Genomic DNA, 12247 nt, shown 5'->3' with positions numbered 1-12247 from the left:
TCCATTAAACACTAACTTCCCAAGTTCAGTGATATTTACTTTTACCAGGCTTAAGGCACTCTCACCTCAAAATTTTTCATTTCATAAAGTTGTTTTACGTTTGGAATTTTAAATTTTGTTATTTTACTTTCTGTCCACAATCTCCTGTCTTGCCAACAGACCTTGGTGCAGACAGATCTGAGTTGGGATCCCAGCTAATCCAGTTACTAGCTTCATTTCTTAATCTATTATGTGTTGCTGTGAAGAAATATCTGGGACTGGGTAATTTACAAAGAAAAGAAAGTTATTTAGGGAATGGTTCTGAAGGCTACACAAGAAGCACGGTGCCAGCATCTGCTTGGTTTCTGGTGAAGGCTTTTGTGCTGCATCAAAATATGGCAGAGAAGGGCCAAAGGGGAGGTGGGCATATGCAAAAAGACACCAAACCCTAGGGGCACCCTGGCTTGTAACATCGCACTCTCATGGGAACTAATCCATTCCCCCGAAAACCCATCGAGGCTCCTAAGAGGGAGAACTCACCGGACCCAGTGGCTCACGCCTGTAATCCCAGAACTTTGGGAGGCCAAGGCAGGTGGATCACCTGAGGTCGCAAGTTCGAGACCAGCCTGACCAACATGAAGAAACCCCGTCTCTTCTAAAAATACAAAATTAGCCAGGTGTGGTGGCGCATGCCTGTAATCCCAACTACTCAGGAGGCTGAGGCAGGAGAATCGCTTGAACCCAGGAGGCGGAGGTTGTGGTGAGCCGAGATTGCGCCATTACACTCCAGCCTGGACAACAACAAGAGTGAAACTCAGTCTTAAAAAAAAGAGTGATAGCTCACTTACTACTGTGAGAATGGCACCAAGCCAATTCCTGAGGGATCTGCCCCCATGACCCAAATACCTCTCATTCGGTCCACTTCCAACACTGGAGATCAAATTTCAACTGGAGGTTTGGAGAACACAGACAAACCGTATCTAAACCATGGCACCTCACTTTCTTCAGTTGTAAAATTCAGATAATAGGTAATGTAAATTCTGGATAGATAACAGAACCTAAGTTCACAGAATTGTTGAAAGGAATAAGTGCTTAAAGAGCATTTAGCACAGGTCTGTTCTCCTCCGTCTTTCCTACCACTTCACACATTAATGTGTGAACTCCCTTAAACCTTGATCTTTCTGATGCTCATCCCAGGGAGACACAGCATGCTGTATCAGTCGAGCTTTCTATCTCATCTGCACATCCACCTGGGCTGTGGGTGAGCAGCTGGACCAGCCACACTACCTACCGTGCAAGTATTTCATGGGCCCCTGTTAGGTTTCCTCTGCTCTTCCCCCACAGGCCTATTCCAGATCTTTCCCCTTTGCTCCATCTCCCTACCCAGCCAGTCTTCCCTGTGTCTGTAAACCAGAGTCCTTAACACTTTAATGATATTAGAACCACATACATTCCCTGAGGTCCTGATTTGGTGGGGTGGGAATCTGCAGTTTTAAAAAGCAACCAGGGGATTTCGATACACACAGCGTGCAGCCCACTGTTTGTGGAGGGCTGTCCTGTGCCATAAGCTCCTTGAGAGCAGACACACAGTCTTATCTGACTTTCCCCCTAAATACCTAACAATAGATGCTGAAGGATTGATTGAATGAATGAATCTGTCACTCTGCACCTCAGAGTAAGTTACTGTTCGCCTTTGAAATGCTAATTAGGTGCAGCTGTTTAAATGCAGTTTAAAACTCTTCAATATGTTTTATCTTTAGTTCTTTATCAGCCCTTTTCACTGCCATTGGGGGCAGGGAACTGTAAAGAACTTGTTAGTCTCTGCCTAGCAACAACAACAAAAAGCCAACCCAAGGGCCAGGTAAGATTGAGCCTGCAGTCTAGAGATACACAAATTGGGCCTTGCCACTGTCACTTAGGCAAGAACACTGATGACTCTCATTCTAGGGATTCCACAGGCAGAGGCTGTTGTAGCCATTTCAGTGGACTTTTCTGGAATGGAAAGAGTTTCAAGCACAATGCTCACTGCTAGGGATGTTGGGAGAAGGTGATTTAGAGAAATAGGTGGGTAGACAGAGACAAAGACTGGCACACCCCATCAATGCTGCAGAGGCTTCAAATCCCAGCTTTGCCATTTACTAGCTTGTGACAAGTGTAATGACACTTAGAACCTCTTGTTTCCTTATCTGTAAAATGGGAACCACATGATTTACCTCGCGGAGCTTTGGGGAGGATGGAAAAATGTCATATAAGTAATACATAGTGATTCTATGATGTTAGACAATGGAGCAGAGTCTTGAAGAAAGCATCTGTCAGTCTCTACCACGATTGGAGGGAAAACACACACACACACACACACCTACACCCAGGCTGCCTACAAAAACAGAAGTGGAACCAGCTATTGCCCTGTGGGGAAGTCTAACTCTCACCCATTGCAATAAAATATTTCCAAAGGGAGCAGACAGAGTAACCTCGGGCCATGCCCTCCCACTTCCCTCTTCCTCAAGTGGAGCTCGGAGGGAGGCAGAGCTGGTGGGGAGCCTTTATAGAGGAAGTGGGAGGTAAAGTAGTGTGGGTGGCTGAGGCTGAAACATTTCTTTCACCACCTTCCTATACCGTCCCCCGCCCTTCTCTTCTGTGCCAGGGGGAAAGAGAAACAGGGCATGCCTATGCTGTACCCACACACACTTGGATCTGCTCCCCCAGCCTCCGGACCCCACCTCGTCATTCGTCATCATTCACTGAATGCCTGTAGCCCTCACGGTGCTTTCTAAATGCCTCAGCTGGAACCTCCCTGGGAGCCCGTATACAGTTTGCTTCAATATTTGGGGTCTTCCCCCAGCCCGTGAAGACCAGCGTCTAAGCCCTACTTCAGCCTTTCCCTGTGCCTGGTTTTCTCTCTCCAATTTGAGTGCTAAGAGACTTTGGCATATATGTTAATAATAATAAACAGCTGTCGACATTCTCCCCTTCCATACTCATTCCCTTATTCCCACACATTTATTTACTTTCAGGAGAAGAATTTGGATTGGTTTCCTCGGATGCGAGCCATGTCCCTCGTTAGCAATGAAGGCGACAGTGAGCAAAATGAAATTCGGAACCTTCAGGAGAAGTTGGAATCGACCATGTGTCTGGTCAAACAGCTGTCAGGTCAGCTGGCAGAGCTCAAGGAGCAGGTGGGTGCATTCAGGGAGACGGTGCTCGGTGTGATAAAACCCTTCACCACCTCCGGTGAGGGGAGACAGAGGGTCCAGGGAGCCAGGTCATTAGCCATAGAGGATTGCAAACTCCGAGAGAGAAACCTCAAATCGTACTGTAGAACCGCATTCCAGCAAACGGGGACTTCCACTTATCCCATCTCCCTCAGCCTTGTGCGACACTTCTCCTTCTATGGAAGGGGGAAAGGAGAAAATGCCAAACTACAAGCACCTCTTTGCATTAAAAAAAAAAAAAAAATCTTTTCTGCCATGATAGTAATTACTAAGCCCATGGGAAAGGCAGATCCTCATTAGTATCTACCATGTCAATGCTATAATCAACTCCTTTATCATATAAAATTGTTAGTATTAGTAAAAATATCAACAGTAACCATGGTAGCTATTAAAGTGACTGTGGTGATGGTGACAGCTATGTGACAGGCAAGATCTGTTTTCTAAAATGGCTCCTGCTTCCTAACCACAGAGAGGGGTTTGCTGTTTTTCTCTGTTTATGGAAATTCGCTTTTTAAAAAAATCCCTTTTTTGATAAATATATTCTATATGATGCTGGACAGTAGGTAGTTGGGGAATATTAACTCAAAACAGTTGTGGCCCACCAGCACTGGGTAAGAGCGAGCAAATCCGCTGAACACACACTCTCTCTTTTCCCCCAGATGACAGAACAAAGGAAGAATAAGCAGAGACTGGGCTTCCTCGGATCAAACACACCCCATGTGAATCATCACATGCCACCACACTGATACCATGGGGGGAAGCCGTGACTAGCCTTTCATCAGTGTCCTGCCTGATCACTGAATAAAGAACTGAGATGGAGGGGAGTGAACAGTGCCTATTGTTGAAAAGTTAAAAACAACCAAGTGCCAAGATGTTGAGTGGGATAGCTCCAAGAACAATTTATAACTGTGTTTTCATGGTTGCAAAGACCTAACCTCAAATGCATCTGCTAGAAAGCGTCCATCACACATTCGCAATGCAACAGGAAGAAAAGCCTTGCCCAAAAGGCTGGAGAGGGCAGGGAGCGGCAGGGTGGAAGGAGACACGGGGCAGAGAAAACTATCTTCTGCTAAATCGATAGGAGTCAGTTTTGTCTTATATACTGACTACAGCCACTGACATGGTTGGCTGGAATTTCTTTCTTTTAATTGTGGCATATAGGTTCATGATACAAGAAGTCATACTTTGGTGGCTAAGTTTTTCTAAGGAAAATAACTGAAAAGATGAAAAGTGAGAGTTGAAAAGAGAAATGATAATGCTTCCAAACTATAGCTGTCACAGGGCAATTTCTTTATTTATAACATGAAGCACAATGGATTTACAGCTCTAGGAACTTAGTACTTTGGAGCTTTTGCCTCTCATGCTGACAACATAACAGAATGTGATTGCCTTCTCTGGATTCAGACAAGCTCTATCAATGTGGAGCACAAAAGGAGATTTTCGTATAACTTGTAGAAAACATGCTCTAAGTCATGTATAGGCTAAGATTTTTAAAAGATCTAGGGGAATAAAAAGCCAACAGTAAACCCCAGGAAAGGGTTTTTTGAGACCGTGTGTATGCTATTAAAATATATTGAGATTAATACATGAACATGCTTAAAGGTGATAGGAATTATTGAGAAACTTATGGTGGTGGCATTTCCTTTTATAAACCTGGAGTGAAAGCTATTTGACTCATGTTTGCTGTGCTTAAAGAACTGCTTCAGGAACTGAGCGTTTTTATTTACGCTATTCCTGCAGTTAGGAAAAAAAAAAACCAAGAAATGTATTGAATACTCAAGAAAATGCCGCATTTCAATTATGTATTTAAAACTGTATCTGAAAGGGCTTTTCAAAATGTAGAAAGACAAAAACCTCTTATTCGAATTGTTTTTATGTTAAATCATGCACTCAGAATTTGTCGAGGGAGAGAATAACCTGGCGTGTTCAGGTTATTCTTAGAGACTACACATTTGGAATAGCAGAGCAAAATATGGATAATTAAAGTGTTAGGAAAAGAAGCGGTGTGTTGGGACCCAGAGCAATGAATTTTTGAACTGAAGCTACTGGTACTCCCCAGCACCACCTCATACTAAGAATTCCTCACTCTGACGTGGTAGTATTTTTTCTGACCAGGAGCTGAAAGACCCTGACATTCGTGATCCAAAGATATAAGAAATTTTTATATGTCTGCACGCAGCACAGAACTTTGAACCTAACAGGCAGTCAATAAATACATGAGAAATTTAGCTGTCATTCAGTTACTCTTAATTCTTTATAAAACTTTAAATGATAGCACATATTTGTTTGTTTTAAATGGCTTTCCCAAAATCAAAGTAGACTAAAGCAGCCATCTTTAAAATCCAGGATCATCAATGCTATTAACAGTATCAGGTTAAAAGTATACTTTAAAATATTTTAATCAGGCAGAGTTTTATGGATAGAGAATAGAAGAGAAAGGTGATAAATACTGAACATATTCCAATATAGGAACCTATCTCTATTTTAGTAAAAAAGAAAATATTTCTGACATCTGAACTAGAGGTCAAGAGAATAAATTCATTTGTACACATCTGAGCAACCTATCTTTCAGATGATAAAGTATCTAGCCTTTTCTGACACCATAATAGTTCATTTTGTAGGGAATGAGCCATTAGGTGTATATAATTGCTATCTAGAAATGACCTAATGTCCCCAACCACTGCGTAGTGGCAGATCACTGTTTCACAGCATATTTTCTCCTAAGGAAAGTATTCAAAAGAGACTGCAACTAACAAGACTCTTATTTCATCAAAATTTAAATATTTCTTAGTTGTATTTTTAATGCCTCTTTCTTTTCCGCCTAAATGCTTAGAAAAGGCACTTTTCAGAAAGAACATCAAATTCCTAATGGAGAAGATAATGGGGAAATTTGACATTTGATATAAATTTATATTTGTTATGTGTATGTTTGTTAATGCAACTGGAATATTTGACCTAGGTGAGTATCATTTAACATCCTTGTATTTATATAGTGACATCAAAATAAATGCAATCATCTTGGACTTTGATGTTAAGGGAGATTTTGAAAAAAATATTTAGTTATTTAAAATCCATATTGGTTCAAAAATATTAGTTTCTGCTGAATAATATTTTTAATTTCAAAAGGGTTTTGTTCCCTCTGTACTCCATTCTGAGGCTCAAGAGCTTAATACAAGTATGTTTTCTGAGTTAACACTTTTAGATGAGAAAATGCTTGTATCATATAGGACTATAATATAAATAAATAATTTATATGTATGCAAAAAAGATCATATTTTCTACCCCTTAAAGAGTTAAATTAGTAATGAGCTTATTTTCTTACACATCAACATTTTTCTGTTCATAAAGAGGACACAATTTCTAGGGATTGTTAATAATATCAGGAAGATATTTCATTCATCAGAACTAATTGTGTGCTTCTTCCCATATTCTCAGCTCATAACTCCCTGTTTTGGCTGCTCTCTTTATTTTACAATTGTTTTATTGCAAACAGCAAGGCAGTATGGCCCACACTCAGCCCCCAGCGCCCAGCGCCCAGCCCCTAGGACTGAGAATGAGTGGGGAGGCTGGGGAGTTGGTGAGAGAAGGTGGAGATAGGGATTTCTGCTTCCCAGTACTCTTATCATTAGAGAAAATGAGGGGTAAATATTACCTAATAAGAAGAAAAAAGCTTATTCTTCAGGGACCCAGTAGATTGGATATAAGCAAGTAAATATTGCACAGGCATCATGATGTAACAGTTGATGGACCCCAGAGATACCCCTTACCCATGCAGAGAACAAAGCTGTGTGGAAGAGCAACTACCATAAGATGGTGTGTTCCCTCCAGCGGCTGCTAAAGCTATCCTGAATAATAAATCAGCTATTTCGACCTACAGACCCATTCCAATATGCTGTGATACACGACACGGTGCACTGCAGAGGAGACAGACATCTTCAGCACAAACACAGATGCCTGCAGGAGCTTGGCAAGTCACTAAATTGCATGAAATTGTGAGGTGCACACCAAATGCAGGGATGGGGAAGGCCATGGGAAGCTCTGTATTCTCAAAATTTGACAGCTAATTCTGGTTTTTAGAAAATGCCTGAGGCCAGTAGAGGCTCTGTAGTCACTCATTGCTGCTGTTTCTGATATAATTATTGAGAAAGCTATCTTATTTAATAGAAGAAAACATGCACCATCAAAACCAGAGAGCCTAACATGCATGTGAAAATCGAGAAATCTGAAAACAAATCCAGGTACCCTTCTCTGAACTGGAGTTTCCACAGACTTGAATAATTTATGAAATTATCACACCAGTACTTCTCATATCACCAAGAAGACTTTCTATCCTGCCGTAGAGGGTTACTATATTTGCCTAAAAACACAATTCCAATATATGTCAAGGGCAGATAATTTATAAGTGAATGTTAATAAAATTGGATGTGTTTATCTTTTTTGTTTGCAATACTTTAAAGTGCTTTATTTCTCAGTAATGATGTTTCTAAGTAATATCTGCATTGGTATGAAAAGGCATTATGATTGCTATTTTACAGAGCAAGACATTAGTTATAAAAAATTTGGTGACTTGAACCACATCGATGAGCTAATCCAGATGGACTAGTGTCCCTAAGGCTAATTGGGATTTGGCCAGTTCCCCAGTGTACCAACTCATACTGGTGCATCACATGGTGTCTGATGGCCTGCTTGAGCTCAGTGGGCACAGACCATTGAGCGGCTTAGGATTTCCTGATTCTTAACACGCACAGCTTTAAATGATAGTTCCCCTCAGAAGAGAACTCAGTGTGCAACAGCTGAAGTCAACATGGGTGGCACAAATCACATGCAATCTAGAAATAGAATTCTTTACTCATATGGGTATTTTCCAGTGTGCCACAGTTCCTTGAAGTAGTGTGGAAACATTTGTTTGTTTTGTTTGTAATCAGAGGAAAGGTTGGGGGAGGGCAATTGGACAGGCAGTTCCTCTTTTGGTGAGAGTAATTGGCACGAAGAGCGGGCAGTAGTGTGCATGTGGGGGCAGTGTGGTGGAAGTCCGCAAGTCACCCTTCCTTTGCCTGGTCAACTGGGGTGCTTTGAGGAAGTCCTAGGAAGACCTAATGTTCAGAGAACAACTCCAGGCCAGAATGTGTGTACTTCAGCCTCACCTATGTTCCTCACCCACATCAGAGGTGCTGGCACCTCACACAGAGCCACATGGCGAACAAAAACAGATACCAAATATGATACTGGGAGAAAAATGTATAGAAACAGGGATAAGTTGTTAAACTCAGTTTGACTCTGTTTCACAGAAAATGATGGCTTTTACTGCCTCAGTGTGGATTTCCCCCCAGATTTGCCTGTTCCCCTTTAACTCTGGTCCTTGGGGCAAGATCAGCTCCAGGGAGAGTGGCCGTATTCACAGCTGTGGGAATGTGGCCACTGGCATGGACTTCCTCTATGATCCACCCCAGACATCTTTGCAAAGCTCCCCTCCCCTCAGGTCTGCTTGCATAGGACAGAGCTGCTTCGAAGGCTGCTCCCTGCTCTAATGACTGTGCTTTCTGGTTTTTCAGTAATAATTATCTTCACTTTGGACAATTATATCCTCCTTTCTCTATACCATAACCCACTCCCTCTTCTCCTTTTACGTGGGTCAGGTGTATCTTTGTGATCTTGGCCTTCTAAGCAGTAAATTCAAATAAAAAGTCTGTAACCACAATACCTTAAAATTAGGCCCTGCAGTATTAAAAATGTGAATGTACAACTATCAATTAGGGCTTCTCAGGGAAACAAAATAGATATTGGTATCATGGGCTGAAGATTTTATTTTAGGCATTAGATACCATGCAGTCATGGTAAAGAACTCTCTGGAAGGCTAATGCTTCTGTGTCTGGTGGTAGGCCTGAAGTCACTGTGAGTCAGTGGAGCTGGCAGTCAGGAAGGAAAGCTGGGTATGAAGCAGGAGAGAGCAAGGACAAGCTGGAACTCATGAAGACAAACCAAAATTTGCATCTAGCTCTCACCACCTCCAAACTCCATAGAGCAGATGACCTAAAAACAAAGCTGGCACCCTTCCTCATGGAATTGCATGTGCATCTGGCCCAGGACTCAGATGAGCTGAAGGAAGAGATCTCATGTGAGCTGGAGGACTGTGGGCTAGCTACTGCCCACACCAACAGAGTGAGCCAGGAGATGAGGCTGGGTGTTGCAGCGGCACCTGTTGCCTGCTACTTCTGAGCTTAGTGACTGTGCATCACTTCCACCTTCCAAATCTCATGAAGATATCTCCTGTGGTCATATCTCATGTGTAACCCTATGAGTAAGGGAATTCTAGGAAATTCTGTAGTTCCAGGTTAGCTAGTTATAGTTCAGAACCTCTCCACTGAAGTAGACCTCGGTAGTGATACCCCTTTGCCTAGTTTATGCACAGAAGTCACACTTCTCAGCACCCATTGCAATTGAGTGGCAACACATGGCTACTTCTCACCAATGGATTGTGAGGCCAGCTGACAATCTGAGGTTTCAAAAGTCCTCATATGGCCTTCAGTTCTTTTCCTGCCACATCAATCATGGAGGCCAAGATGGAACCACCCTAAATCCCTGAGATTTAAATCTCTGAATCATTGAAGGAAGCTACCTTGGAGAACCTTGAGACCTACAACAGAATTGGTGAGAAATAAACTTTTATGTGTTAAGCCATTAAAATTTAAGGATTTTTATTTCTTTTTGGTTGTTAAATAAATGTATGTGATAACTTGTTACTGCAACATAACCCAGCCCACCTGACTAACACAGACATATGTATAAGGCATCAGGATGTTACTGGTGGAAGAGATCTGAGTTACCCTGCGTTACCGGCAGTGAACCTGTACAGATCTGCAGCAACCTCAACTCCTGCATCTCGGAAGAAATAATTCAACTGAGGGGCATAAAGCAGAAAAAGAGACTGAGGCAAGCTTCAGAGCAGGAGTAAAAAAGCTTTAGAACTGTAAGGAAAGGAAGGAAAGAAAAGAAGGAAAGTATAACTTGTAAGAGGGCCAAGTGAATGACTTGAGAAACCAAGTACGTAGCTTGACCTCTTGACTCAGGCCTACTTCCAGGATTTGCCTTACTTCTCCCTCCTCCTGAGATCTTATTGGGAAGCTGCTGATCAGTTTCAGGTGTTTTCTGTGCATTGGGAAACTGCCTTTCTCTGGCGCTGGCTGTGACCAATTTTACTTTAGAGAAACAGTTAACAACTGCCTGACCATCACCTGATGGTCACCCAATGCTTTTGGTGTGTGTGTCAGGCTGGGGGTCCTCTCCTGCCCTGCTCATACATGACTAGCTACCTACTGTAACGAGAAGATCCCTAACTTCTGGGATTTATCCAAGAAAAATGTAAACTAAGAAAAAGATCTATACGGTTGTACCTTGGTATTTGTGGAGTATTGGTTCCAGGACCTCCCCCGTCTCCCACTCTCCCCCTCCCCCGCCCAGATATTGATACTGAATTCCACAGACGTTCAAGTCCCTGATATAAAATGACATAGTATTTGTATATAACCAACAAACCTCCTTCTGTGTACTTTAAATAATCTCTAAGTTACTTATAACACCTAATACAATGTAAATGGTATATAAGTTACTGTTATGCTGTATTATTTAGAAGATAATGACAAGAAGAAAGTCTGTACATGTTCAGTACAGATGTAAACATTCATTTCTTTTCCCAAATATTTTTATCTGCAGTTGATTAAATCCACAGATGCAGGACCTACAGCTACAGAGGGCCAACTGTGTATACAAAATACTCATCATATTATTATTTATAATTTAAAAATTGAACACAGTCCAAATGTCCAGCAACTTGGGTGTGTTTAAAAATTTATAATTCAGACATAGGTTGGAATGTTATCAAACCTATGAGAAGTATATAAATTGAGGCGATACTGGAAAATAGGCAGGATAAATGTTTTAAATGGCTACAAAATTGTATATACACTATTATCTTCATGATACAAAAAAGCCAACTTCTCCAAAACACTTGAACAGAATATACTGCAGTGATATTCACTGTAAAATAGCTATAGGATATACATTATTTTCTTTTTCTTTACTTTCTAAACTTTTTATCATTTTAAACATTGCTTTTATAGTTTAATAATAACGTTTTTTAAAAGAAATGAAGATCCTAATGACTAAAATCCAGCAAATATTTCCTAAGAACAAGTTCTTCCAAACTCATTTGCATTTTTATAGGACCACTAGGATTGTAGATTAAGTGAATACCATAGCCACAGTTTAAACTGATTTCAACAAGACATTTAAGAAAAGTTTCCATGATGTTCCTGTTGACAAGATAGAGAAATTTGTCCTGGATGACAATGGAGCTTACCAATTTGCATGCAAGTGAACAATTTCGCTTAATATGAGACTAGAGTAAAATATCCTTGGCCTGCTGTTAGATCTCTGTCCTTGGCTTCTCCCAACCAACATTTATTTAAATGTCTGGAAGAAAGAAATAGCAAAATTATAAAATGTGGAAATGACATAAAGTTGGAAAGTAGATTTAACATGATTGATGACAGAGTAACAATAATATCAGAAAACTGGAACAATGAACAAAGCTGTTCTGAAGAACTTTAACTGAAAAATGCAAAGTTTATCTCCAAAAAGCTCAGTTTCATAAATATAGGATAGAACAGATAGCCATTCATGTGAAAAGCAAACAAATATTGAGATTTTTGAATAGCTTCTACCTCCATGCCTATGTATTTATTTGTCTCAACAACTATTTATTTAGCAATTGTTATATTTAAGTAATTTTTCAGTGGTTCAGGCAAGACAGGATAATGGTTTTATCTTAAGGAGTAGGCTCTAGGGACAGAAAAAGGAGTTGGTTGCAAAAAGTATTCAAAATGATGAGCTTATCCTTGGACATGTGAGTTTTAGTTATTTTAGAGACATCCAGGAAGAAATATTTGACCATTGGATATATAGATTTGGACTATGATAAAAAGTTAGGGCTAGAAATAAAAGATGACAGAGTCATCGGGACATACATGGTAATGAGATCAAAAGAACGAATGAATGCT

At 40.9% G+C, this 12247-nt stretch overlaps 1 protein-coding gene across 2 annotated transcripts in view; it reads left to right on the top strand.

The window, feature by feature from the left end:
- ITPR2 (inositol 1,4,5-trisphosphate receptor type 2) overlaps positions 1-4365 on the top strand; it is a 492964-nt gene extending 488599 nt beyond the window's left edge. For both annotated transcript variants that reach the window (XM_023209041.2, XM_023209040.2), the window contains 2 exons: positions 2994-3155; positions 3851-4365. In XM_023209041.2, the coding sequence (XP_023064809.1) occupies positions 2994-3155; positions 3851-3937 (249 nt within the window). In that variant the 3' untranslated portion in view covers positions 3938-4365. The remainder of the gene's footprint in view (positions 1-2993; positions 3156-3850) is intronic.
- The last annotated feature ends 7882 nt before the right edge of the window (positions 4366-12247 follow it).

The sequence above is a fragment of the Piliocolobus tephrosceles genome, chromosome 10, assembly GCF_002776525.5.
Source record: "Piliocolobus tephrosceles isolate RC106 chromosome 10, ASM277652v3, whole genome shotgun sequence".
Lineage (NCBI taxonomy): Eukaryota > Metazoa > Chordata > Mammalia > Primates > Cercopithecidae > Piliocolobus > Piliocolobus tephrosceles.
This window is presented reverse-complemented; position numbering and strand designations above follow the sequence as displayed.